The sequence below is a fragment of the Anas platyrhynchos genome, chromosome 2 (genome assembly GCF_047663525.1).
Source record: "Anas platyrhynchos isolate ZD024472 breed Pekin duck chromosome 2, IASCAAS_PekinDuck_T2T, whole genome shotgun sequence".
NCBI lineage: Eukaryota > Metazoa > Chordata > Aves > Anseriformes > Anatidae > Anas > Anas platyrhynchos.
In genome coordinates, this window is record NC_092588.1 from 102,623,188 (window position 1) to 102,650,074 (window position 26,887).

Here is a 26,887-nt window from a genome sequence, read left to right on the forward strand (position 1 = left end):
CACCTGATTAATGTTTTTAAGATTCTTGGAAGTAACTCAAATGTCTAATGCAATATAGGTTCTATCTTTTCCCCTCCTCAGGCCTTAGCCAATATGAAGAAGAAATAAATCTCATACTGCAACACAGTATGAAAATGAAATTGGATGCAAGACTAAAATACCACCAGCATCATTTTTGTTACACGATGCATTGTTTTCTTATGTATTCTACTGTCAGGCACTTGAGCTTCAGCTACAGCACTTGTGAGAACAAAGAAAACAACTTGTATCTTGCAAACTGGTATTTAGCTCTGAAGCAAAAGACACACAAGCTAACTCTGTAGCACTTAAAAAGAAAAAAAAAAAAAGAGAGAGAGAGGGAGAGAGAGAATTTGGTCACACTGCATTCTCAGTCATACTGGATAAATTAAGATCTAACTCAGGTCCTACTACAAATACACAGTGGCTCTCATGACCTCCTAAATAGCTGAATCTCAGCAGTATTAATTTGACCTTACAAAACAAGTAGAATTTAACTGTTTATTCAGGTCCAAAAGGGTTTATATACAAAACTAGGTGCTAACACAAAGAACACACTTTATTAAAAAACATGCAAGACTGTAACACTGAATTTCTTTCACAAATCTCATTTGTATTTAAACAGGTGTATTATTTTCTGTAAACTGCTATCTTGGTGGAATTGTAAAAATTGAAATTAAGAATTGAACAAAGATTTTTCTTGGTTTTGTTTTTACCCAGCATGCACGAACAGCACAACGCAAGCATTGAGTCCTGAAATCCTTTGCTTTACAGAAGATCCATTTCAACAGGACTTGCCAGCATGTAACTGTACTCGTATTAGCTCAGCAGGACAGAAAACAAGCTGAACAAAATTTCCGGCCAGTCTATGTAATGCCACAGTGGTTTAGCTGTGCACACACACCTACATACCTACAGGAACACTCAGCACAATCACACAAATACCAACAGAACAGGAGAGAAAAAGGTGGTTAAAACATGTTCATCTGTTCTTTACCATAATATATATAAAAAAAAAAGCAGAATCAAACTTGACTAACAAAAGTCAAACTCAAAACCAAAAAATAAATCTAGGTGACGTTGTCTATATACACTTAAACTGGCAAACGCATTGCCACAACTTTTTATGGATTCTTTCAGTCTTCTCAGTTTGAAGAAAAGTGTGTAATTTGGAAGGCAAACATTATGAAGCTATTAAGTACTAAGATGCCTCTCTGACTTAGGAAATCTTTGAGCCATATATTACTGGAAGGTGAAAAAGTGTATCAAAGCAGCATCACTGTGTAGATATGTTTTCAAAAGTATCCCATACTGGCACAGCCAAGACCAGACGCTGGTGAATGACCCTCTGGTCTCACCTAGTGTGACAGTCTGTCATGTTCACCTTTACGAAGTGCCACTGAGCTCAGCATCTCCTACAAATTTATGACATTTCTGTAACATTATGATATTACTTTCGTTTGGCATGCATAAAAAATCCACATAACCCAAATCACCCACACAACTCGCTTGAAAATGCGATCTTGACAAGACCTCTGAAATATTATTCAAGAAGGAGACCATTTTATGATAGCTCTGCTGAATAATTACATGACAAAGACATACAGAAAATGTCTAGTCCAAAATCCTAAACCCCATATACAATCTGAACTATTAATAATAGGATCATCACAGCCCTATAAATCTTTTTAACCTGATGAACCTGTATCTAAATTAAGACACTGAGTCTCTTTCAATTAATATCAGAAGAACATTAGAAAAAATAAAAAATACAACATATAACTTGGCTATACAGACCACTCATTTTTCAGTAAGCTAGGTGTGTTTTGTCATTGTTGGAGTTAGCTGGCAGCTGTGTTTCAGTGAGCTGACAGGTAGCTAATTCCTTCTAAAAGCTTAGAAGTTAATAACTCTCAAATAAATTGTGGAAGAGCTTGTGCCTGTGGTTTGGAAAGTGCTGTCATGCAGGTGACAAGGCTATGATGGAAGGGAACTGTAATTTTCTCATGTGCCAACTGAGGCTTTTCTACTGCCTTTCTCCTGACCATACGGTAACACAGAACTGTTTTTGAGGGAAAACTCCACATTGTGCAAACTCTCTAAACGCTGGTTTCTTCACTGCATGTTGGAGATAAGAAGTGGGATGGGATATGAGGTTCCTCAGGAAGCGAGAGGACAGAATTACGAGGAATAACTGCAGTTAGCAGGAGTGCTGCATCTATACAGTTAAACTGGAGATAGGGGAGTGCAGCAAGAACACTTCCCCACCAGCAACCACAGTGCCTGTAGCACTGCAACTAAAAGTGGAAAACCATTCAGAAGATCGTGTATGTGTGTGTGACAGGACCTATTTTGCTAGACCAGTCTGTTAGTCTCACTCACCAGAGCAAAGCCTATGGGACCAGACCGTCAAAAAGAGCTTTTCAGCAACTTAGAACTAAGGTTCATAACATGAGATGCTTGAAATAAAGTCCAGGTGGCATTGGATACCCTCAACATGTTAGAAGCTCCATGATGAGTTTTTATAATCAGGGCTTTTTATAATTATGTCAGAGATGTCTTCAACAGGATATATAAAAGCAGGGATTGCTTGAAAGCTGAAGTGGTGATTGTCAGATAGGCATAGCCCATTCAACAGCAAGACAGAACTGTTTCAGATCCACCCGCACAATTTTTACAGCTTCTCCTGAAGGTATAAAACCTCTCACAAATTAATCAGGTTCTAAAATGAAACATGATTTCTTAGAAAACTGTTCAATGTAACAAAAATGCTTTGAGTCAAATTTCTCAATATTAAAAGTTCCATCCTGTATTAAAATTTACTTTTAGAAAACATTTAAAATGCAGGGATAAAAGATAAATTAAAATAGACACAGAAAAAATCATTTTTTTTTTATGCATTTGAATTTAAAATATATACCTGAGAGAGATCAATTAACACTATGATTTTCCAAAATTATTAAAAATTTTAGCCTCAGAAAGCAAGCAAGGAATATGACACTACTACATGCAGTTCAGCAAGACAGTGTAGAAGTTAGAGAGATGTACAAGCACTGCCACACAAACACATTTCATTGATCTAATTATAGATGCATCATCGTAAAACAGAAAGGCAATGTTCACAACATATCTATTAAGCATTTCTACAACCCTGATAACCATTAACCCTGAAAGTGTAATAGAAAAAGGAAAGGGAAAGTGCTACAGCTACAGAACAGCCTGTAAAAATAAGCAGCTCTATGAGATTTAAAAAGAAAAGAGAATAGGAAAAAACAGAATTGTAAATAAATTGACAGCATTTAATTACACATCTGAAGCAGTGCCTACTACATCTACAGAAGTCTATGTGCTTCTAAAGCATATATAGTTTGCTTAGTAGAAAAGCTGAACTGGATTCTTACTAAACTGCATAATCTGGATTTCAAAGGGCACTGCATTCAACCTTCTGTTTCTAGGCATCAGTACAGATTTAGTATAATTTTAGATAATGTCTTTGGTCTCAAAAACTTCAAAAACTGAGTCTTGTTTGAGGCATAACAATACAAATGGCTGTTTTATCTTCAAAGTGATGCTTAAAAGGTTTCAATAATAGAAACATCCAGCTAAAGCAGATGAGACTGCAGCGACAGAAATATCACCACGTCCTCTCTGCTTTGTGCAGTGTCATTTCTCATGCGCTTCAGACTGTAAAAAGACTGCCAATGCATCTATTACAGGATCATATGAATACACATATTTATCCATGAAGTACAAAGACACTTCTCTATGTCTGTTTTAACATTGACAGAATAAACAGAATATTAAATTGTTGTTTTTCATCCTTCAGTTATAGTGCACTGTGATTTAAAAAGAGGAATTTAAACACAATATTCCATTTCCAGTTGAGGAGTGGTTTTACCCAGTTTTAATGATTTAACTCTTTAAAACATGGGAAACATAATCACTTATTTTTTAATGTAAAGGGTAAAAGACTATTAATACTCACTTGACAAGCTAATGATGCAAAAGAAAGGCTGCAGAGAATAAAAAGTAAAGCTGAATAACCTGTGACACATTCTTTCCCAAAAGCATGAAGAGCCTAAATCATTACTTACACATCCCACTTGTAACAGTCTATTATACAATTACTTTCCAACATAACTGAAAAAAAAAGCAGCAGTTTTGCCTTCAGATCTCTTTACTAACTACGACATGCCACACCTAACAGAGATGAACGTGAAGCAAATAAATCCATTTTATGGACTTTATTTAAATGAGGTTCCCTGACACAATGGTGATAATCCTTCTTAAGGGAAAATAGAAACACTGTCATGTAATCCTTGCTCAACTAAAAACATCAGAGGAATTGGCTTGAAGATATCACTTCCAGTAAAACCCTTTGGTTTCGGTAATCTGTATGTCATGTTTTCTGTAATGCCAAATATCTGCTCTTGCTTTCATCACTTAAATGAGGTAGAGAACCTCTGAGTCTAGGAGCAGCATCCTGGCATGAAGCTGGTGTGATGGAGGAGTCAGACCTGTAATTGCTTCACCACAGTGATACATCTGCTTAAAGAAATGTACATCTACTTTAAAGAACCATAATTAGTTTCACACACAGAATTTAATACTCCCCTTTCCTATGTGAGGCTGTCTTTGACACAACCACTTGTAAGTGAATATAACTCAATAATTAACATCCATAAGTTTTAATATGAAAAAGTAACATCTCTTAAACATTGGTTTGTTATATCCAGATAGACAGGAAGATATATGAAGAGCAGTCCCTTGGTTTGTTCAGCCCCGAGCAGAGCAGGCTGAGGGGAGGCCTCATGGCGGTTTGCAGCTCCCTCATGAGGGGAGCATAGGGGCAGGTGCTGAGCTCTGCTCTCTGGGGACAGCAACAGGACCCGAGGGCACGGCATGGAGCTGGGACAGAGGAGGGTCAGGCTGGGGGTTAGGGAAAGGTGCTGCACCCAGAGGATGGTCGGGCACTGGGACAGGCTCCCCAAGGCAATGGTCAGAGCACCGAGCCTGCTGGAGTTCAAGAAGCATTTGGACAGCGCTCTCAGACACATGGCCTGTTTCTTGGGTGATCCTGTGTTGAGCCAGGAGTTGGACCCAATGATCTTTGTGGGTCCCTTACAACTCAGGAGATTCTGTGATAGAAGAAGTCATGATGTATTAATTTCTGTCGATAAGCATAGTTTAAAAAAAACAAAACCACACACACACAAAAACAGAAATGAAAACAAACAACAGCAACAAAAAAATGGCTACTGCCACTCCTTTGTGTATGTGAAACTCAACATAACTATACAGCATCTTTACAATAAAATGAAGGGAAACATACTTTCAGCTTCAGAAACAAAGAGAAAAAATAGTATTTTCATTCCTGGTATAAATTTAACCACTGCAATTGAAATACCAAATGAACTTTCAGCACCACCTGCCCTTCATCTGGCAGTTGAATCTACAGCATTCAAGTCAGACTTTAGTGACAGAAAAGTTTGTGTGACTTTTCACTGCACATCATACTAAAAGGCAGATGGGAGTGCAAAGGGCGAATACCTCTCGGTACTTGCTGCTTGGTTCACTTTCCTTGATATTCACTCCATGCATACGCTCCATGAACTGCTCCAAGCATGAGAGCTCCTCCCTCTCTCTCTAAGCTCATTTGTGCTGGCCATAATGAATCGTTCAGTTATACTTGTGCTAAGGAGTATTCCCTTCCCTGTGTGCCCTACCTCCCACCTTTTTCCTTCGTGTAACATTTGAATATAAGTTACACTAGGTATATATGCAAAAAAAACAGGGGCACAAAGAGATGAAAATCTATGTCACAGCATGAATTTTGATGAAGCCAACACTCTAGCTATGGTGAAAGTTGTTAATAACCCTGGTCTGGCAGCAGCTCAAGACAGGTGCATTTGACAGGGAAAACTCAAGACAGGTGTATCAAGAACAGGCAGGACAGCCTGCTGCCTGGTGGAACAGGAAAGGTGGCTGGGAGCAGAAAATGGGAGCAGAAGCATTAGCAGTGCCATTAGATTATTGTTGTTATTTGGTGAAGACCTAACTACTTGAAGAAGCTTACTCAGACACACATTTCAAGAGAAAAATAAAATATTTTATTGTCCAAAAGTAACATGCTCAACTTCATAAACACCTGGCTCATGAAATTGTTGGTAACAACATGGGCAAATGAAACTGGAGTGATATTTTGTGATGAATGTGTGTGCTTTCAGGTAATTCTATGTGCTAAGAATGGTTCTGGCTTTCAATTTGAGAAGGGGTATTTGGAAGCAATCCTGTGGAAAGGGAAGACTGTAGAAATATTCTAATGTTGAAGCCATGGAGCATGAATATCAAAAAGCTAGCAAGAGACAGGGCTTTATTTTGTACTGGGAAATACTGATCAGCTGGTTGACAGGCAGGAATTCTGTGGAGTCTCATCCAGTTGACCACTGAAAACTGCTGCCACATCATATTTGTCTAAGCTTTGCTACAACACTTCTCCCATCTTCCCATTCATAATCATGAACAATTGATAAGAGAATGCTTGAAACAACATAGTTATACTAACTAATGGTATCATCTCGCTCCGTCTCTTGGTGAAATCTGCATGTGAGTCAGGGAGTGCTTCAGTAAGGGAGGAAGGACAACACAGAAGGAAACCCTAACTCACATCTGGACGTACTTCTCTGGAATGAATGACATTATGCTGAGCTAATCATGCAAAGTTATGTCACTGCCTGTTTTAAGCAGACCTCACCTATTCCTGGGTCACCAACACAACTGAGCTTTGGAAACTGCCTGGACTACCAAACCTGCTTTTACTGGACAAGATACTCTACAAGAAAACAAACAAACAAAAACAAACAAAAACAAAACTATCTCCCCATCTCTCCTAATTCTACATTTCGTTATATTTGAGCCCCTCACTACAAGAAGGACATGGAGGTGCTTGAGTGAGTCCAGAGAAAGGCAACAAAACTGGTGAGGGGTCTGGAGAACAAGTCTTATGAGGAGCGGCTGAGGGAGCTGGGATTGTTCGGTCTGGAAAAGAGGAGGCTCAGGGGTGACCTTATCGCTCTAGGTATCTTAAAGGAGGCTGTAGAGAAGTGGGGGTTGGTCTATTCTCCCACGTGCCTGGCAACAGGACGAGGTGGAATGGGTTAAAGTTGCACCAGGGAAGGTTTAGGTTGGATATTAGGAAGAACTTTATCGAAAGGGTTGTTAGGCATTGGAATGGGCTGCCCAGGGAAGTGGTGGAGTCACCATCCCTGGAGGTCTTTAAAAGACGTTTAGATGTAGAGCTTAGTGATAGGGTTCAGTGGAGGACTTGTTAGATCAGAAGTTGGACTCGGTGATCTTGGAGGTCATAGACAAAATGGTTCATAGACAAAATGCAAACTGCACATCCTGCACATCAAGACTCAACTACAATGGAGCTGACAGTTGGGATGTAACATCCAGAAAAGTAGACCCTGTGAAAAAGTGTAATACCAGTTCAGTTTAGCTTATCCCTTTCAATATCTGACTGCATTCTTCTCTCTCATACCCTTTCATCTCCCCTCTCTCTCACTCTATCTGTTGAGCAATCCTTAAACTGCATTCTTTGGTAGCTTTAACCTACTCACCAACATGCAGTTGATATAAGCTTTCGTACCAGTCTGTGACAAACAGAGCAGTGCATTTTGCAATTTCTCCATTTATTCACAGATCATGAATTTCCACTCTACAATGAACAGCATTAATCTGAAGCTTTTTTATTTTCACTTCACAAGTTGTAGCCCAAGGATTCCTTTACATTTTTCTTGTGCTGGTCTCCCAAGGTGGACTGCCATCATACACTTCTGCCTTCTAACAAATGAGGCAGAATATAGGAAAAAATATGGTGCTCCCTGGGGTACTGGAATCAAGTCCTACACACTCCTATAGCCCTCCCCTCGCAGTGTGAAATCATTTTTTTTCTGTTTGATCATAAGTCCACCAGGGGAGATTTTAGGCAAATTAGAGCCTCACACGTTGAATCACCAGTAGATATATCACAGACCTCAAAGTCTACTATCTCCTGAGGATCAAATACTTACTGCTCTTCCAAGTGCAGCCTGCTGCAAATGTAAGCTGACACACTGAGGCAAACTCTGAATTTGCAGAAACCTGCTGTCCAAGGCATGAGGGTAAAGCACAGTGCTCAGCACAAAAGCCTATACAGGCAGGCGGGTGAACTGTCAAATGCAGAACAGTAAGCTAAAAAAAGAACTTTAAAATATGGTAGGAACGTAGCCAACAATGAGCATTAAGACCTAAGAAACATGAACCTACGTTTATGTTGCTCACGGGAAATATGTTGGCTACATTAAGAATAAATTAATGGACACAGAAATTTGTCAAAAAAAACAACACATTAAGGAGAGCACTCCACTAGTGAAGCACAGAAGTAGTGAGGACATAATTCAATACTTTGGTGGGTGATGAAAGAGACAGATGTTTCCATCTGCAGCTTCCTGCTAAAAAGGTAAAGCTGTATCATGCAAAAATCACAGAGAGAAATGTTCTTGGGAGTTGTTCTGGGTGCTAGCCATACGTGAATCCTGGGAGGTTAATCTTCATTGTTCTGCATCTCACAGAGCAAAAAGTCTCAGATTTTTCAGGAAGTTTTATCATCGTTTCTTGTTACTATAATCTCCAGCCACATACCTTCTTTTTCTTGAGATGGTGCTATGAAACCACATCTTACTCAGCAGTCAGGCAGCTCACATATTGACTTCAAGCATTGCTACAATGCCAGGCAGGACACCACATCTAAGCCCGTAAGATACCTTACACCTGAAGCCTCAAAGAAGCCAAGGGGCTTGTAAAAACACCTAATAACCAATGGAGGCAGTAATGGGTTGGATTTTACAATGGTCTAACACACAAACACATCAAAGGGATATTAATTTACCTTGGCCTTGTAGTACTCCTTGACTTCAGGCTGAATGGAATCAAAGTCACCACTGATGTAATCAGGCAAGAAGCTGAAAGGTAAGCAACAAAATGAAAAATTAATCCAACTTACTACTTTTTTTTTTTCCCCTCAAGAGTGCTAAAGGGTACAAGCATTAATCTCTCAAAGGAACAGGAGACAGTTAAAAGCATGTTAAAATGCAAGTTGACACAAAGTAAGGTAACAGGCAAAGGAAAACTGTCCCTTCTTTGCTGAGGGAGCTACACATCCGTTAGATGTTTACACAGCTCCCCAGGTCAGTAAGGCAAGACTTGTATCTGCATGTTTCTAGGAAGAGAACTTGTCCCCTCAAATATCTTTCAAGCATATCACACAGCAAACTATTTGAAAAAGATTATCTTTGTGCTGTACATAAGCCTTGGCAGGTATCATTTGTCAGATGACAATGATAGCTTCTGAACAGCTGAGAGGTCACAAATGAGCCACTTCTCCCCTTTTACCTTTCACTCCTCCTATTTATTTATTTATTAAAAATCACTGAACAAGTCGAATTCAATGCAGCGTATCCGGTTTCATTTCAAATATTGCAGCCTGAAGTCACAGGCAAATAATAACAATGGCTTAAGTGAGACTGCAGAGCCATGAAAGATGGCATACAGGGGTCTTCTGTTGCAAAAAATCTATGTTTTTAATCAAAGGCCCTAAATTGGTCACCTTCAGTTTCAGAACACGATAAACATTAAGAGCTTTTGTGGGCTGTCAGAGTACTGTAACTAGCTTGTTCAATTTAGCATGTGAGAATGTCGTGCATTTTCTACCTATACAAAGTTTTTGAAGTTTGCTAATCACTTGTCACAAGGAAATGTATTCAATGCGGTTCTTATTCTCCTGGTGATTTACTGCATTAAAAATCTGATGAATAAGTAAAGTAGGATTAGTCTGTTTTGCCACTGTGATATGCTCCAATCCACTATGAATGATGTTCATTTTCTTCCTTTCTTTCCTTCTTTTATTCCTGTGCTAAAAAGAACACAGGATTGCTAATACATTAGATGACTGATTCAACAAGGTACCCACATTTGTTCCAAAGATTTGTATTTCAGTCATTACTGATGCCAACCACTTCTGTTCTTTTCTTCTCTTATTAGAAATCCTCTCTCCAGAACACGGAAACCAAATGCTCAGGGATTTTCAAGTCATATCTTGGATGTACAAAATATATATGAAATTGATTTAAAATCCCAACTATCATTTGTAAAGTAATATTGCTGCAAATAACATAGAAAATGCAATGTTGTGATATTTATCTCAACTTGTTTGCTTTTTTTTTAATTGTAGAATGCTTAGAAATATTTACTGCAGAAATTCTTATAAAATGTGCAATGAAACTTCAACTGCACTACAGAAAGAACAATTTAAGAATACTCTGAGGAAAAGAACAACAATACCCCAAAATAGAGCTTTCCATCTCGCCCAATTCTTGTAGTTTCAAGCAGCAGCTATGAAGACAGGTGTTTCAATAGCTGAGGCTCAATTGAGTTTTGAAATTAAAGCTGAGACTCCTGTGTTTTTTAACAAATGAAACACATAGCTCCTCTCCTCCATGGCTACTATACTTTATGATGAGCATGAGAGTTCATTAGCAAATTAGCTTATGGCTCAAACTGAGTTACAAGTATTAGGCAAGGCATACTGGGGCAGCTTTTACCACATGATGTTAAACAAATACTGGGGAGTCTACAAACTCCCCAAAGGAAAACTTACAGAGTTCCTGTGTTCTGGCTCCATCCTAAGATTTCGAAAGAGAGGCAGGGTACCTGGCTACCATTTCCTCTGAAAATCAAAAGCTGCTTCAGCAGAAGCTGTTAAGCATGGTTGTTGCGACTTAGTTTATGTGCAGCTATTGCATTTCAAATTCACTGCCCTCTGCTATTATTATGGCTGTTATAAAAGGATATGTTCCAAAAATAATGTCACTCAAAGTGATGTTACCACACTCAGGGCGAGGGAGGGCAGTCCCTTCTGTACCACGTTTTATTGAGGACACAGAAAGCAACTTGAACACATGCAAATACTTCAGTGCTCTGTTTTATATGCCCAGGTCAGGGTAGTTCAAAACCAGCAAAAACTAAACAGAAAATTAGATTTGTTCCTTCATTGTAAGGCTGAACACCTCAATGTACAGACAAAAAAACATGTTTGTAAAACTAAAATTGCTGTCAGTTTACCTTTGCCAATGACCTATTTACTGGTTACACTGTGCCTAAAAAACTACAGCTAATCATTTTCAATTTGTTATTTTCCTTTAGTTTATTCCAGTTTTAAACAAACTAAAGTCGCGCTAGGCATTACCGTGGTGCCCCTGGATGTGAGCCCTGGATGCAGCCCAGCAGGTTGGCAATTAAGAACAACAGCAAGCTGCCATGGAAAGCCAACTGGATATGACACGTCCGCTCTGATGAAAAAGCTGTTAAGATTGTTCATCTTACCGAAATGCCATGCATAAATCCAAAAGTGTCTTTGTCATTTTTTCTCTACATTAACTACAGACTGCAGTGCTTTCGAGTAATCATTTCTCCCGAGCACTTCAAGAGGAACTAGGAGCAGAGTTAGCTGAAAAATACACCTTCTCTAAATCAAGTGCTTCTGCACAGTTTTTGCTCTCATCCAAATTAAAACCACTTCCATGACAAAAGGTAGATCAAATTCTACCTAAACTTTTACAAGGAAAAGCAACGAGAACCTCTATCGAGTCTCTCATGTACTCTGACAGTGTTCCTGGTTGCACTGGGTGCAACCTCTGCCAGGTTGCACTATGTCCCATTTCAAAACACTCTCTGTAAGTATTTTGCTTGTAGCCACCACAAAACCAGAAATGACTAACAGAGAATAAGGAATCCTGGCTGGGAAATGTAAAATTTCAAAAAGTCTAAGCCTCACCTTATCAAACATTGCCTTTTTCTAAAACAGCATTTTTCTCTTCCCCTCCCTTCGAGTAACAACAGAAACAAACAAACAAAAAATCTAGAAAGAAACTCTTGTTTCAGAAAAAAATATCCATCATGAGTAAATCTTAGCTTGCACCATTTGCCTCAAAAACATTTCAGCTTTACCTTCAGAGGATGACTGTAGGTCTTTGTACCTCACTGACTATGCAAACCAATAAAAGCAAACCAACATTCAGCTGAGAGTCAAATGCTGTGTTTGACTTAGTCCTTTAAGGTTTTGTGGGACAAAGTGTCTGATTCAGGAGAGTACAATTTAGTCAAAGCTATTTTCTTTTGTAATTAACAGGACTGAAGGCTGCTAATGACAGGACTGAAGTCCTTATGTGCCGAGCTGTCATAGACTAGCTAGCCTCAGAGGTTAGCACTAGCTGATTAAACAGAGGGAAAGTAGTTGAGATATATATTGAAAAAGAAAACAACAACAAGAAGCCATAAAAAAGGAACTTAAGAATATTTTGTAATAAATGGTTTTCACTTGTTTTCTTTTGGTATAGTTTTGTATTTACTCCAGTTTTACTCCAAACAGAACAATCCAGGAGAACAGGCTCTGGAGAACCCCATTATCAGGCTTACCACCATGTGAGCAGAAGAAATTATGTCAGAAAAAAGGGTAACCAGAAAGGTCTCTCCATAAAATTTATAACAGCAGCCCTTATTTAAAGTATGAATTAAAAGCAGTTATTTTTATCAGTCTAACTCATGCTCTAACCTCAAATTCATGAACAATTCTTATTCTGTATCACAACTGTATTTAAGATGACCACTTCTCTCAGTGACATATATGGCACATATCCTTTAATAGAGGAGGTTATCTTTTTTTTGGCCTAAGATGGCAAAAGATGTCTTTGATTCCTTTCCAAAGTACCATTTGAAATTTTCATTTCTAAACAATCCCAATGATGTAGTCTACTGCATTTTATAACCATGTTTTACCAGTCTTATTAGCTATTAATTAGCAGTCTTCATATTAGGTCATGATTAGCTCACCTGAATTAATTCTCTGGTGCTCTACACTGACATTTATCAGAATTGAGTCAACTCCATAATCCCACTGGGACTCAAAGTGTAACAACATTCCTTGTGAAATCCTCATAGTCTAGTACACTTTTTCTAGAGCTATCAAGAAGCATAACGCCAGGTATTGAGCAACAAAAATACCTCAAAAGTCTTGGACCAAACTGTGTTTCTGCGTTTTGTTTCTCTTCACTTATCATTCTTCTTCCTTTTTATTTATTATTATTATTTTTTTTTTGTTGTTCCAGACCATTTTTGAGACATACAATAATATCTATCTAAAATGAGTTTGAAGTTACAAGGGCCAGGATTGCTTTCAGCTCAGGACCTGAAGGCACTTCCATAGCACAGTGGTTATGTTACATTTATAAAAGGAACAAACAAACAAAAAAAGTAAGCAAATTTTCAGTATGAAACCTGCAAAGGTTCAACTTACAAAAGGTTGAGCTTACAAAAAAAGAGAAGAAAAAAAAAAAGAGCATAAGTTTTGAGACAGACCCCAGCTAGGGCATTTATCTAAACTGGACAAAGGCTGAATGTTGAATGAACAGTTTTATGAACTCCCAGGATGCTGGGCTGCAGAGCAAGGAAAAAAATTGTAGCACATCTGCCATAATATACCAATGAAATTTTAGTCACCACTACCATAAAACAGTGATCAACTCTATCCATAGATACAGATTATGAAATGAATAGAAGCTATTTAAACTCTGAGGTTCTCATGCTAAGTAAGCACAACCATGTCTTTTGCCTTCAAGAAAGCCATATACTTGACACAGCTTAATTCAATAAGCAGAGTTATTTCCAAATATTCAACAGTAATGAACATCATGTTAAATTTTAAACATCTGAAGACTTGCTTCTTTATTCACTTTAAGAATTCAGTGTGAAGTGGTAAATATGCCTTTTTATATAGTTACAAAAGAAAAAAAAATACAACATGCCACACTTCAGCAGTTACTTTATAATAAAAAAAACTGCACTGACTCCTTAAATAAATTGCTCTGGCATCTCTGTTCAGTTCTATCATTAATTCAAAGTTACAGTTTCCTAGTACTATTGACTTTTCTTGTGATGTAGCTCCTTTAGCACATAATTGTCTGCAATTAACCTTTTTTAAACAAATGTTAACATCAGAGACATGAACATTTAAAGGCAGTTATCTGTGGTACCCTTTGCTTCCTTCAGTTACAGCACAGAAAACAATCCCACACAGACAAGCTGTATATGCCCCAGCTGTATCACTCAAGGGCACAGAGTGGGTTCCCCACACTTTTTTTCCACTACTAAAAATGAATTTTAAAAATCAGTGCCTTTTACCCTGCAATAATAGACACACTTAAGCTACTTCCAGGTAGAAAAACACAGTGAAGATGACATGATTCCGATCTACCATGAAAAAAAGTCACTAAAGTCAGCCTTGACTTTTGTAAGCATCTTGTAGTTGGGAATACAGAAGGTAAAACACTTTAGCATTTCTTCAGGATAAATATTTAAACCATTTTATCAACAGCAACAAAATGAATGCCCTGAAAACTAATTTTCTGGCTGCTAAGATGCACTTTCAGCTTGCCCTCCTGATTGTCAGTTTTGACTGGAAGGATGAGGGTTGCTCTGGTCAGAAGGGTGTTAAGTCTGTTTAAATCTGTCAGAAGAATCCTGATAACTGCTGTGAAAATCAAAGTCTCTTTTTAACTCCCAGAGACAGCCACAGCACAAGTTGATGTCATTTACATTTTGTCTCAAAGCAGCACACTCACATGCCCCATGTAACTGTACGGAGGGATGTTCTTGAGGAAAGGAGAAATGTCAGACTGCAAGATATATTCAGAGTTAATGTATATTAAACCTATAAATGTCTTCTTGGTATTACCTGCAAGGTTACGGCAAGTAAAGGTCACACCTGAAGCTTAAAAGCCAAACACTTAAGTAGCAACAGAATTAATGATTTTCAAAAAAAAGTGGTTATTGAAAACACTGTGTTTTGGTTCACCTCAAACCGATCACAGGCAGGATTCCGTAAGCTATTAAAAAACTAGCTGAAGCACAGTTCCTAGCTCCACACTCTGCTTCCCAGTTAAGACCACCCTGAAGTCAGCTAGCCTGCTTTTCCTGACTCCACGGTTCACCTCACCGTTATTTCAATCCAAAAGTCTCCCTTATCACTGTATAACTTTTGTATTAGAGTGCAATTGACAAAGGCGTTATGCTAGTTGCTATATGAATTCAAAAACAAAACAAGACAAACAAACAAGCCTGCAAAGCCCATTCCCTCTTCAAGATCTTAGTAATCCCTAATGTTCATTATGTGATTGCTTACACAGAAATGTAATTCCCAAACAAGTAATTCCCAAACAACATTTTGTACACTACAATAAATCTAGACGACAGATTTAGCACAAAAAATAAGAAGAACAGAGGAAACCATGCTACAGACCCAAGTTTAACAAAGAATGCAAGTATATTTACGTGTAAGGACATATATAAATACCAAGTTTGTGTGACCCTGCCAGAATTCTTTGCATAGATTATTACCAAGTGTATGGGCTACAATCAAGAAGCTTCACGGTTAAAACTACTTGTTAATACCTGGAAACCTTGGAGAACAGCTTCTTTTCCCCTTACTTTATTAAAAAGCTTAGTGTTAAAGAGCATAAAAGTATTGTTTTATTTGCAAATGCTGTGATTTAAAGAAAAAGATAAAAATGTGTGAAGATATGAGGGCAATAATGCGTTCATTTATGCTTGCTTGGTATGCAGTGTCACCTTGCAAATAATAAAAAATACCTGAAATAAATTGCAGATCTTATTACCCTCAGCTCTAACGGCTATGCAAAGCACACATCAGGGGAACATTTTCTGCAGGGGACAGCCAACGAGCTCCCATTATCATTAACAAAAATCATGCAGCTAATGCCCTGCTTCGAAACTTTTCCCTCAGTGACAGAGAAGAGTATTAATGATAGCTACAACTGTTGCATTTTTATTCTTAATTGCCAATATTTGAAACTGTTCTCCAGTTGCAATCAATACAGTATAAAATAAAAGGACGCTCCAAGATTTAAGGAATGCTCACTTGTTCATCATGGTGCTGGACACCCTCCTACATTCAGGTACATACAGGTAATTTGGAAAAAAATAAAGGAATACTACACACAGGACATGGTACTTCTAGGGACTGCTGCTAAAATACTTCCTTTTTATTACTTACAGACTCATACATTGCTCAAAATAAAGCTTACATGAATGCAACATTGTCACCAGCACCACGGAGTCACATAAAGATGAGAAAGAAATAGATGGCAGAATGTGCTCTAAAAACTGAGGAAAACAAGCCGTTACATTAGAGAAAGGTGAACTGCTCATTAACACTTTAGACAGCATGTGAAAAATGAAAGGGATAGGATTGTATCTAAGACACGGTAAATTTACATTGAAAGTCACAAGCTACACAAACTGAGATTTAGTTACCAGTCTCAAAAAGGCAGCACTGGGAGCTGGAGTCAGATCTGGGAATCTTCAAGGAGTGCCACCGAAGTTGGATTTTGCTGCTCCAACATAAGAACAGACTCCAAGACAGGATAAATAATTTCTCTTAATTCCGAAATAGGCATGTTATCTTTTTCTCTCTAACTAGCTATTTACTAATAATACCTACTGTGGCTTGAAAACTCATTATGCAATTTTAAGTCAGTTTTGACAACTACTATTTTAAATCTAAGCATCCATTCACACTGGTAAGAATGGTTAAAAGTCAAACACAATAAAAAAGTTATACATGAAAGATGTTCACTGGGATTTCTTTGCTTCGATAATTTACTTGCTCTCACCTGAGTACCTTAAGTACCTGCTGTGAGTTTAGCATCCGTTTAAGTACTTCCAAAAACAGGGAAGGCCACCTATGAAAGAGAGGTTGAGTTGCTTTGCTTCTTCAAGGCTTGAAACTGCAAGTAAAGTTGCAGCAGAAACCCTCTAGCGCCCTTCCTACACAATGACTCCCTAGTGTAATGAGAAGAGATTTATACCCTCACTGAGCAACCTGTTCCAAGTGGACACAATTGCTGACCCTTCAGGAAAAGCCTGTAGGTTTTCAAATGTCTTAATTATTCTTCTCCTGTTCAGGCTTGAATTTTACTTTCCGATTTCCATGTACAAATCATTTTATAGGTTAAATTTTGTTGTTGTTGTTGTTGTTGTTGTCGTTGTTTTGTTGGCCAGAAAAGAGACATCTTGACAATTACGTAAATGAGGTTTGCAGGGTCTAGGTCATTTATGTGAGTGGTTCCCTGTTGTGGTTCATTCTGTCAATACATCTTTGAGAGACTTCCTTGCGATACCTTCCCCAGTGCTTGTGAAGCTTTACAAGTATCATAGCCAGTATCACACAGGTAAGTTGGGGGTGGTGTCGTGTTCTAAAGGATTTGCTAGTGATCATTTCACAACTTTTGTGGCTTTTTGATACTTTTAGGTGTTCTGTGATGATGGATCTGTAGGGGGAAAATGGAGATGAATTTGATTTTTAGAGTGGAGAGGAGAAATGCAAATCAAGGTAGAAGTATATCTCTGTGCTAGCAGTGTATGTAGAACTACATTTTATTCTATTATTTCCTTACCAGGATTATTTCCTCACGAGAGGGAGTGGGGGGAAAGGCACCAATCTATTCTCTTTAGTCACTAGTGACAGGACGTGCAGGAATCGTGTCAAGCTGAGGCAGGGGAGGTTTAGGTTAGACATCAGGAAGAGGCTCTTCACTGAGAGGGTGGTCGCACACTAGAACAGACTCCCGAGGGACGTAGTCACCGCACCAAGTCTGTTGGAGTTTAATAAGTGCTTGGACTGTGCACTGTGTCTAAGTCTGAAATTTTGGGTAGACCTATGTGGTGCCAGGAGTTGGACTCAATGATCCTTGTGGGTCCCTTCCAGCTCAGTATAGTCTATGATTCTATGAAGAAAGAATCATAGCCATAAAAAGTAAATTGCCACACAAAAGATTATTTAAAAACACTTACTCAGAAGACATGAAGTCTTAATGGAGTAAGCCAGAAAGAACAACTCAAGACAACATAACTGCTGATAGGTGAAGTTGACTCTCATATGGTTAATGAAAGTATCTTCTGCTCTGAACTCTTATTTTTCTGTAAAGCAACCATTGAACAAACTCTAGATTGTGTGTACACGTGTGTGGATGTGGTGGAGTACCTCACATATAGTAATATGACTTTGGGTTTTGAGCCCTTACACTGATAAGCCACATAGTATTTTTCAACGAAACAACGAACTGAGGATCCTGAGAACACTTGGACTATACAGAGGACCAAGACATACTGCTTCATCTTTGTAGAGAATGTGAAATCACACAGCAATCAACAGAGAAAACACATGTAACTGCACACAGCTGTTTTAAGTCTGTCATCTCTGTAGGGCTGAAATTTGGTAAGTCACTGGGAGGCAGAAGTTTTATTAAACCTTTTGCTGCTGACCTCTGCTGCAGCTTGTCTGGAAGTGGCAGAGAACCATGATATTCCACCAGAGCATCGGCATTTCAAAAGGTAACTGCACCTCCAGTCCAGCCAGCACAAAAGCATTAATTAGAGAGAGAGAGCAGAAGATAAATGAGCATACAAAATGAGAGTTGGATGATAACTGAAGCTTAGTAACCTTTGCTTAGTAACCATCCTTGTTTTCATTAGACTAATTCAAGTGAACATTCCACCATTTCTACACAGTCTAGCTATACAATGTGTGATTGTAGTTCATTATAGTACTTGTTATTTAGACAACAACTTATCAAAAAGTTTAAAACAAATTCTTTTAGGGTTAGTTCTAATTGCAAAGGTAAAGGGTTGGCCTCAAGAGGTCTGAAGGAACTGGTGGAAAAGTGTTTAATATATCTGTGACCCTGTCTTCTGTGGGCTGGAGCACCCCAACTGGGTAAGGCTTCTGCAGCTGGCAGAGAAAACCAAGACACTCACCCTTTTCCTACCCCCCTCACAGTGCCACTGACTACAGGGTTAAAGTACCAGAATAGGTCATTTAGTTGGCACAATCACCAGGTTTACAGTTCTCAATACAGAAAAGCACTTCTCTCGCTCAAGTAAGATTACGACTATTTCAAATAATCATTTTGGTGAGTGTAGCTATAATTTAAATGACTCCGATAAAACTCTAATTAAGTTAGAATAAAAAAAAAATAAAAACCTTTTATAGTTACCTGACATATAGATGGAATTAAAGAACAAAATAAAACTGCAACTCTTTTTTATAAATAAATCTACCTTTTGATCACAAACCAATATGGTTCGTTGGAATGGTTTTTTTTGTATCAAGGTTTTTATTTGTGTTTTCATTTTTCCTAACAGAATAAAGCCTGGAGGATTGATAATATATGTTAATCAAAGGAAATGTCAGCTCTCTCTTGCTGTTTTCTTCTGTAAAATGCTTAAACCTTTTAAATAACTAAATTCACGCCTATGCTCTGCACCTTAGTAGATGCAAAAGGATGTCTAGTTGACAATGACTTTCTGGATCTATTTTTTTTTCTTTCTGTTCCTTAGTGAACAAACCTCCATATAACAAAACCTAATAAACTCAAGCTGTGGTAGTGCCACTCTGATCACTATGCTAGCTGTCTGCTTTCCTAATGACAGTAACCATGAGTGTAAAAAAACCACCCTAATCTTAACGTCTTCCTTTTGATTTGCTGCAATCAGATTGCTCCTCCTTGCAGTCAGGAGAGCTTCCAAATGCTCCCCAAAGACAAGGACTTTTTAGAAGCTAGTCATCACCACCAAAAGGGTGCTAACTGCAGCTCTCTGGACAGCTGATCTGAAAAGATAAAAGAGCAATTGCACAGTCACGGAATCCAGTGCAAGGGTGGGAAAAGACCCTTAGGAGAAAAAAAAAACGCCTGAATTTAGCACTGGTCAAAGCATCATGCCAGACCCTAAAGTCCTTCTCATTTCCAGGTGCTCCCTTTCCACACCAAAAGCAGTGGCTATCACACAGGCACTCAGAAGGTATCATCTTTTCTTGTCCTCAGCTACTGCTTAATGCTGGAGTAATTCCCCAACAGTTCAGAAATAAGCTCACCTCCAGTAGCTGAGGATCTAGTTTATATCAATTATTTCATAATTTAGCCCCCAGCTGTTACATATGAAGACTAGGAAGCAGGATGTCTCTTTTCAGATGTATTGCAATCCTGCATACACACCTCGGCTATGTTGTGCTCATCTGACCTACTGATATTTTACCTGCAGCTTATTAGACTAATTTTACCAAAGAAATGCTGATCCTAAGCACAACTTACAATTGGTGTTGTAACAATCACAGGAGTCTGCCCAGATTTTTACATCTGGCACAGACTTAATGATCTTAACTACTGAGAAAGAACAGCAAATACATCAAGGCAGCAAATTTGTGCAAGAAGTCCAGGTTTGCAAATAACATTTCCTGCAGCTCATATTAGAAGTCACCCATCACTGCAGAGACTTAACTACAGAAATCATTAACGAGCAGCAAGAATCTGCACTTACGTGCTGAAATTCTTACTGGGTCCCACACACATATGTGCTGCTTTTGCTATTAAGTCTTAATGTCCAGACTGTGTCTGGGACCCCTCCACCAAACTCCAACTGTATATTGGAAAGGGGAGAAAGGGGAGAGCTGGCTGTCATCACAAGTGTTGCATCCAAAACATGGAAATTTTGTCGTGGAGGGATGGTTTCAAGAGAACCTGAGCCAGCTCTCCAGTACGTATCCGCAGTGTTTACTATACTGTACCTTCTCAATGCAGAATTTAGAGCACACATGGTAGTGTTTAGATATCTAAACACCTGACAGATATCAAAGCCAGGCAGGTAAAGGTATAGATTTGGTGCTCATTTCTAAATGGCAATCACAGAAACATTTGCACACACTATCTGTTCCCAATTCTCCCCCTCTCCAATCCTCTTCCTTTTTTGTCTATGTGGGTTAAAAACACTCTCAGACAGAAAACACCACTTTCTGGATAAAAAGCATGTCATCCAAAGAACCCTCATCTTGGGGTCTGCACAAGCAATTTTCTATGAAATACAGCAGCTGAAAAAACTTCTAATGTACCTCTGGTACTGTTGATGCCCTATTTATTATATGAATTATAACAATATCTCACACATCAACTTCACTATTATGATTAAAAAAATACTTATAAAACCCCTAACTGCTATCTTACTAAGTTACATTATCATCGTAACCACTTCCATGTAATCTTTTATTAAATTTCAAAACACTAATTAACTTTTCTTACAGAATCAGAAATAGATCTTAAGGACACAAATCATGCCCATAAATAATGCAAAAGCAATGATGGGCTCTCAGAAAAAGCTATCCTCTCTAAGAAGAGATAGATTCAGGATTGCAATGTGGACCATTGCTATGGGAAATTCACTACCATGTGTTTTTTTCCACATTTTAACACCAGCAGATCATTAATTCACAGGCTTGTTTTCAAAAAATGTGTACAGTTGGGAGTTTTCAAAAAATGTGTACAGTTGGGAGGAATAGTCCAATCTGCCGGATAATGAGAAAAGAGACCCCTGTTTAACTGGAATGACAGAAGAACTCCCACCAAAGTTACTTTTTCAGTTGTCCTCTGAGAAAAACTGAAAGTCCTCCTGAAGATTAATGGAGAACTACACTTCATTGTAGGCAAAAATGCCAGCTAAATCCTCAGCTGCTAAATACCTACGTAAGCTCAGATGCCAAACAAGTTGGCACCAGGCAGCTATGGCCAGTAATGAACACGACTTTGTAATTACATGCTGATGGAAATGCTCAGAGATTTTTGGACCACTCCCACCTTCAAACTCAGCTCTGTGAGCTCAGGAGGTGAGGCACACCTGCTCTCTCACTAAGGTAGCGGTGGCTGGTGTGATTCACACCGCAGCAGTTTTGGGGGATCCCATCACCCTTATTTTTGGCAATGCAGCTACCTGATTTCCTAAAACACCACCTGCCTTACCTAGGTCCATGGTGCAGAGACAGTTGGTGAACACAAACTTCTCTCAGAGCCGTGGGATGACAGATGGGTCCAGGTCCCATAAAGGGTCAAGCTGCAGCAGCAATGAGCCAACACACCTTTTTTTTTTTGGAGGCTAGGTTGAGCAATCAAAGAGTCATTTCTTTTCAGCTGCTCTCCTGACTGATGAAGGTAAATGGAAGGGTTGAAGTAACGTAGAAAGATTATGAAGTTTTATAAAATTTTTCAAAATTCAGGTTCTGAAATTCACATTTATTCTTTACTGAGTCCAGGCATTATTAGGTATAAGCAGTTTTACACATGCCTTTCTTTCACAAGTTGGGCAAAACAGTTTACAAATGCAGCTTTCAGATGTTGATGTACTATGAAAGATAAAAACCTAACATAATGAAAATTATTTTTAGAGCACAGAAGTAAGAAATTAAAATTACAACTTACTGGTAAACCATGCTGTTCTACATTATTATAATACATTTGGCCACTAAAATCATTCACTTCACAGATAACAGAGTGTGAACATCAGAATCAGCTGATTTACAATGCTGGTTGGGGGAAAAAAAAATCTACATTTGGACTGACAACTTGTCTGTGGACCTGTGCCAAGATCCTGCCTAATACACTTGAACATGCTGAAATATTAAACCCCAGAAGCACAAGAATGAAAAGAGAAATTCTGATGAGCTCTTAAACAGGGTCATGAACACGACTGTATTTCTGTTGGTGCTACTGAAAGGAGTGAAATATTGCGGCAGCTTTTCCGGTGTGAATGGAGCAGGGAAAGACAGTTCGACTCTGACTAAAAATGTGATTTCTGCAGAATCATGAAGGCATCACCCTCCTGATGAAAAGTCCTCTTCAGTGTATCAGGAATGCTATCAGCCTGCTCAGAACTGCTCCTGAGATGTATTATCATCACATATATGCATGGCAGTGCTAACCACTTAATCCCCCTTCTGTCATATGCAAGTTGGAGAACAAAAATTACACTAACACCCAAGGGTATTTTATAATAGAATATGAAATAAAATAATAAATTTGCATGTGATTTTGGCTTTGCCTTGTAGTACTGCATTATACACCAAATATTCCTGGCCTCTCAGTCATTACTATTTAATTATGACAGAATACCTTTCTTTCATACTTAATTAACCTTTGAAAGGAGTTTGTGACCTTGGGACCCTTCTACACACTTGCATCACGCTGTTAGAATATTGCTCTGCCAGGAAACATTTCCTTTTATGCTGAGGTTTAATGAAATGCAGAGGCTTTTATGGGGAATGCATGAGATACGAGAACCCTGCATGTGGTCACTTAATAAACAAGAGCCAGAGCATATAAATTAGAATCATAAATCGATACTAGATTAACATTAAAGGAAACCATGAGAGTTTCCCCAGAAGACATTACAGAAAACATGATCTCTAATGTTCTTCCCTGCTAGTTTGACTTTGGGGTAGGGAAAAGGGAGTAAGGAAACAAGGAGGGATTTACCCATGTAATTCTCCTCTGCTTAAGCCCCATAAAGTGTAGGTGTCCCCCCAAGCCCAATCACTGCACAGGCCATTCCAGTACCTGTCTTTGTCAGAAACTGCTGTTCAATTTGAAACGCTTTGACTCTAAAAGGAAATCAGAGAGCAATAACCTTCTTTACAAGATGAGAGAAGCACGGCGCGTGCAGCCACTTCCATTACTTCGCTGCAGAGCTGAGGATGATGGATCAATGTTGGCCCCTCGGTGCCAATCAGCGTGGTTGCTTGCAGAGTAGGAGCAGGTTCAGCGGCTCACTTGCCAGTAATGTTAACTCCTCAGAGCAGGTTCTTCATCATCCCGAGAATTCCCTCTGAGAGCTAACACCCCCATCAATCCATACATGCTCCTCACGCAGTTCCCTTATGTATTAAGCCACCCCAAACCCACCTTATGCGCAGTTTTCAATTTTTTTCTGAAATGAAACGCATCCAAAAGAAGAGATATTGACACTCATGGCTGTCAGTTTCTTAATTAAAAGTATTTGTTGTCAAACCTCGCTGATGATGTTTTAACAAAAAAATAGCACTGAATTGTTTACTGACACTTCCTTTCTCAGTTGTATTTTTGGAGCAGTCTTCCCTTCCCTCACCACTCAAAATACCTCAGTGCATACAATTCCAATCTGATCCGTCAACAGCATTTAACACACCCGCTGCAGCATATAAAATTAGAAAGCATCAATCCTCCCACAGATACTGCTGGAACTTGCAGAGGCAAATCACATTTCTTGTCTTTACTACTGTAAAACCTTCCTTTCTTTCTTATGACAGAATAATGGTTGCTCCTCTGGAGTTATTAGCCTGGTTTATTCCTGACACTTTTTTCCTTTTTAACTTTATTGTTGAAAACAGCTTCACTCCTTTTCCATCCAATTCCCTGCTCCCTATTTTTCTCCCCTCCAGCCCCCTCAGGCTTTTGCCAAGTGGCTGTCACCTAACCTGCTCATCTCTCCTAAACACCAAGGCAAAGCCCTGCTGCCAAAGAGCCAGAGACAGTTCCAGTTCATCAGCACAGAAAGACCATATGCTTTCAAGCCCTTGAAAAGTAACTTCTTTCTGCACAGAAGAGATGACAATCATAGGCACAGCCCTCAATACTCTGGCCCGCAGCTGAATGCTAAAACAAACAAACAAAAAAAACAACCAACACAACAAAACTAACAAACAAAAACCCCAATGCCACCAAACAACAACCTAAAAATCCTATTACCCTCATGCTAACTATTTTGAGCTACACCTGAACACTAGACTCTCTTTTACACTGAAGAAAAAGATGGAGAAAATCTGAAGAAGCAGCCTTTTATCTGCTGACATTGTTTTATACGTTAGTCATTCTAAAAATACATTTTTTTATAACCCTCTGATTCTTATCAATCTTCTTTACTGGCATCATATTAGCTCTCTCCACAGTAATGGGATAATCCAGTCTCAAGCTGCAAATCCCTAATACTGTTTTCAGTTATGCAGTCACCCTTCTTTATCCATAATGTTTATAATGAATAAATGAAGGGGAACAGCTACATGATTATCTACTGTTTCTATTATTTTTTACATGCCAGACACCTTTTACACAGAGATCAGAATACTTAAAGACACACTGAAGCAAGTATGGAGCAAATGGCATACGTGCATACTCTGATCCCAAATACCCTTTCTGCGCACTCCCCTTAGCCACACGATGTGCATACCTTGAATGGGCCATCCAGCTTCATTTCAAAAGAAAGAAACTTATTCCAGATGGAATTTCTTAATAACCTGGGAAAGTCAGGCAGCTTGAGGGTCAGCCTATGTAGGTGGGATATCCCTCAAGAGTTACTAGTCTGAGAACAATTTGTTGCTGTAGGATGAATTCAATTCCTGGTGTTACCACTTCTAAGACTATGCTAAGTACTTTGATCGCTGTGTGGGCACCAAAGACTAATTTTCAATACAATAAGCAGTAACAGTTTACAGCTATTGTCAATGCTGAAATGACTGAAATCAGAGTAATAGATACCCAAAGACCATTTGCACAGCTAAAAGTTACTTTTTTAAAGCACAAAAGATAAAAAGTGTAGCATGTCCCAGGAGGATCAAGTAATTGAAAAAGTAGCATTAAGAGGCTCATTATTGTTCCATTATTTTCACAGCTGTTGGGACAGTACCAGGTTGATGAAAAGACTGGATCCAGCAGTGGCACTTTCCTTATTTTCAATCAATGGAGAAGTGATGTGACGTGTAAAGCATTAATTACTTTGAAAGGACTCAGAACAATGTACGGAGGCGGTGTAACCGCTTACACCTCTTCCTTCCACAAAAAAGAAACGAACAGGCAGTGGAAGCAGGGATGTGTGGCCTGGGAAGAGTACAGGGATGCTGTCTGTATGTGCAGGGATGAGATCAGGAAAGACATGGAGCAGTCTGAGGTACTAAACAACCACTTTGCCTCAGTCTTCACTGCCAGTCAGGCTTCCCACATCCCTCATTTCCCTGAACCTGTATGGGGCTGGGGGAGCTTTTTCCCATGGAAAGCATCGAGCAGGCTTGAGATCACCTGATGAATCTGAACAGGCACAGGGCTATGAGGCCTGATGACATGCATCCCAGGCTTCTGAGGGTACTGCCTGATGGAGTTACCAAGGCTCTCTCCATCAGGCTTTGAAAAGTCCTGGCAGTCAGGTGAAGTCCCTGGTGACTGGAAGAAAGGCAAACATCACCCCCATTTTTAAAACGGGTAGAAAGGAGGACCTGGGGAACTACAGACCAGTGAGCCTCACCTCTGTGCCTGGCAAGGTCATGGAACAGATCCTCCTGGAGGCAATGTCAAGGCACGTGAAGGACGAGGAGGTGATCTGAGACAGCCAGCACGACTTCACCAAGGGCAAGTTATGACTGACCAATCTGGTGGCCTTCTGTGATGGAGTGACTGCATCAGTTGACAAGGGAAGACTGACTGATGTCTACCTGGACTTCTGTAAGGCCTTTGACACAGTCCCACATGGCATCCCGATCTCCAAATTGGAGAGATACCGATTTGAAGGGTGGGCCATTCAGTGGTTAAGAAATTGGCTTTAAGGTTGCACCCAGAGAGGTGTGGTCAATAGTTCTATGTCCAAGTGGAGGCTGGTGAAAAATGGTGGTGTCCCTCAGGGGTCTGTTTTGGTATCAACACTGCTTAATATCTTTATCAACTACACAGACAGTGGGATCAAGAGCACCCTCAGCAAGTCTGCAGATGACACTAAGCTGAGTGGTGCAGTTGATATACCAGAAGGAAGGAATGCCATCCAAAGGGACCTGGACAAGCTAGAAAAGCAGGACCACATGAACCTAATAAGGTTCAACAAGGCCAGGTGTAAGGTGCTGCACCTGGGTTGGAGCAAT

General features: G+C 39.2%; 1 protein-coding gene across 8 annotated transcripts in view; it reads right to left on the minus strand.

Annotated features, from left to right (window-relative positions):
* Positions 1-26,887, minus strand: part of TPK1 (thiamin pyrophosphokinase 1) — a 317,983-nt gene that overhangs the window by 153,525 nt on the left and 137,571 nt on the right. For 7 of the 8 annotated variants that reach the window (XR_011806855.1, XM_038174896.2, XM_027451311.3 and 4 more), the window contains one exon: positions 8,951-9,023. Coding sequence is in view for 5 of the 8 variants with exons in the window: in XM_038174896.2 (XP_038030824.1) it covers positions 8,951-9,023 (73 nt within the window). In the remaining 3 variants the exon portion in view is untranslated. Of the gene's footprint in view, positions 1-4,003; positions 4,019-8,950; positions 9,024-26,887 lie in introns of those variants that run through there. The other variant, XM_072033314.1, reaches the window with a different exon arrangement.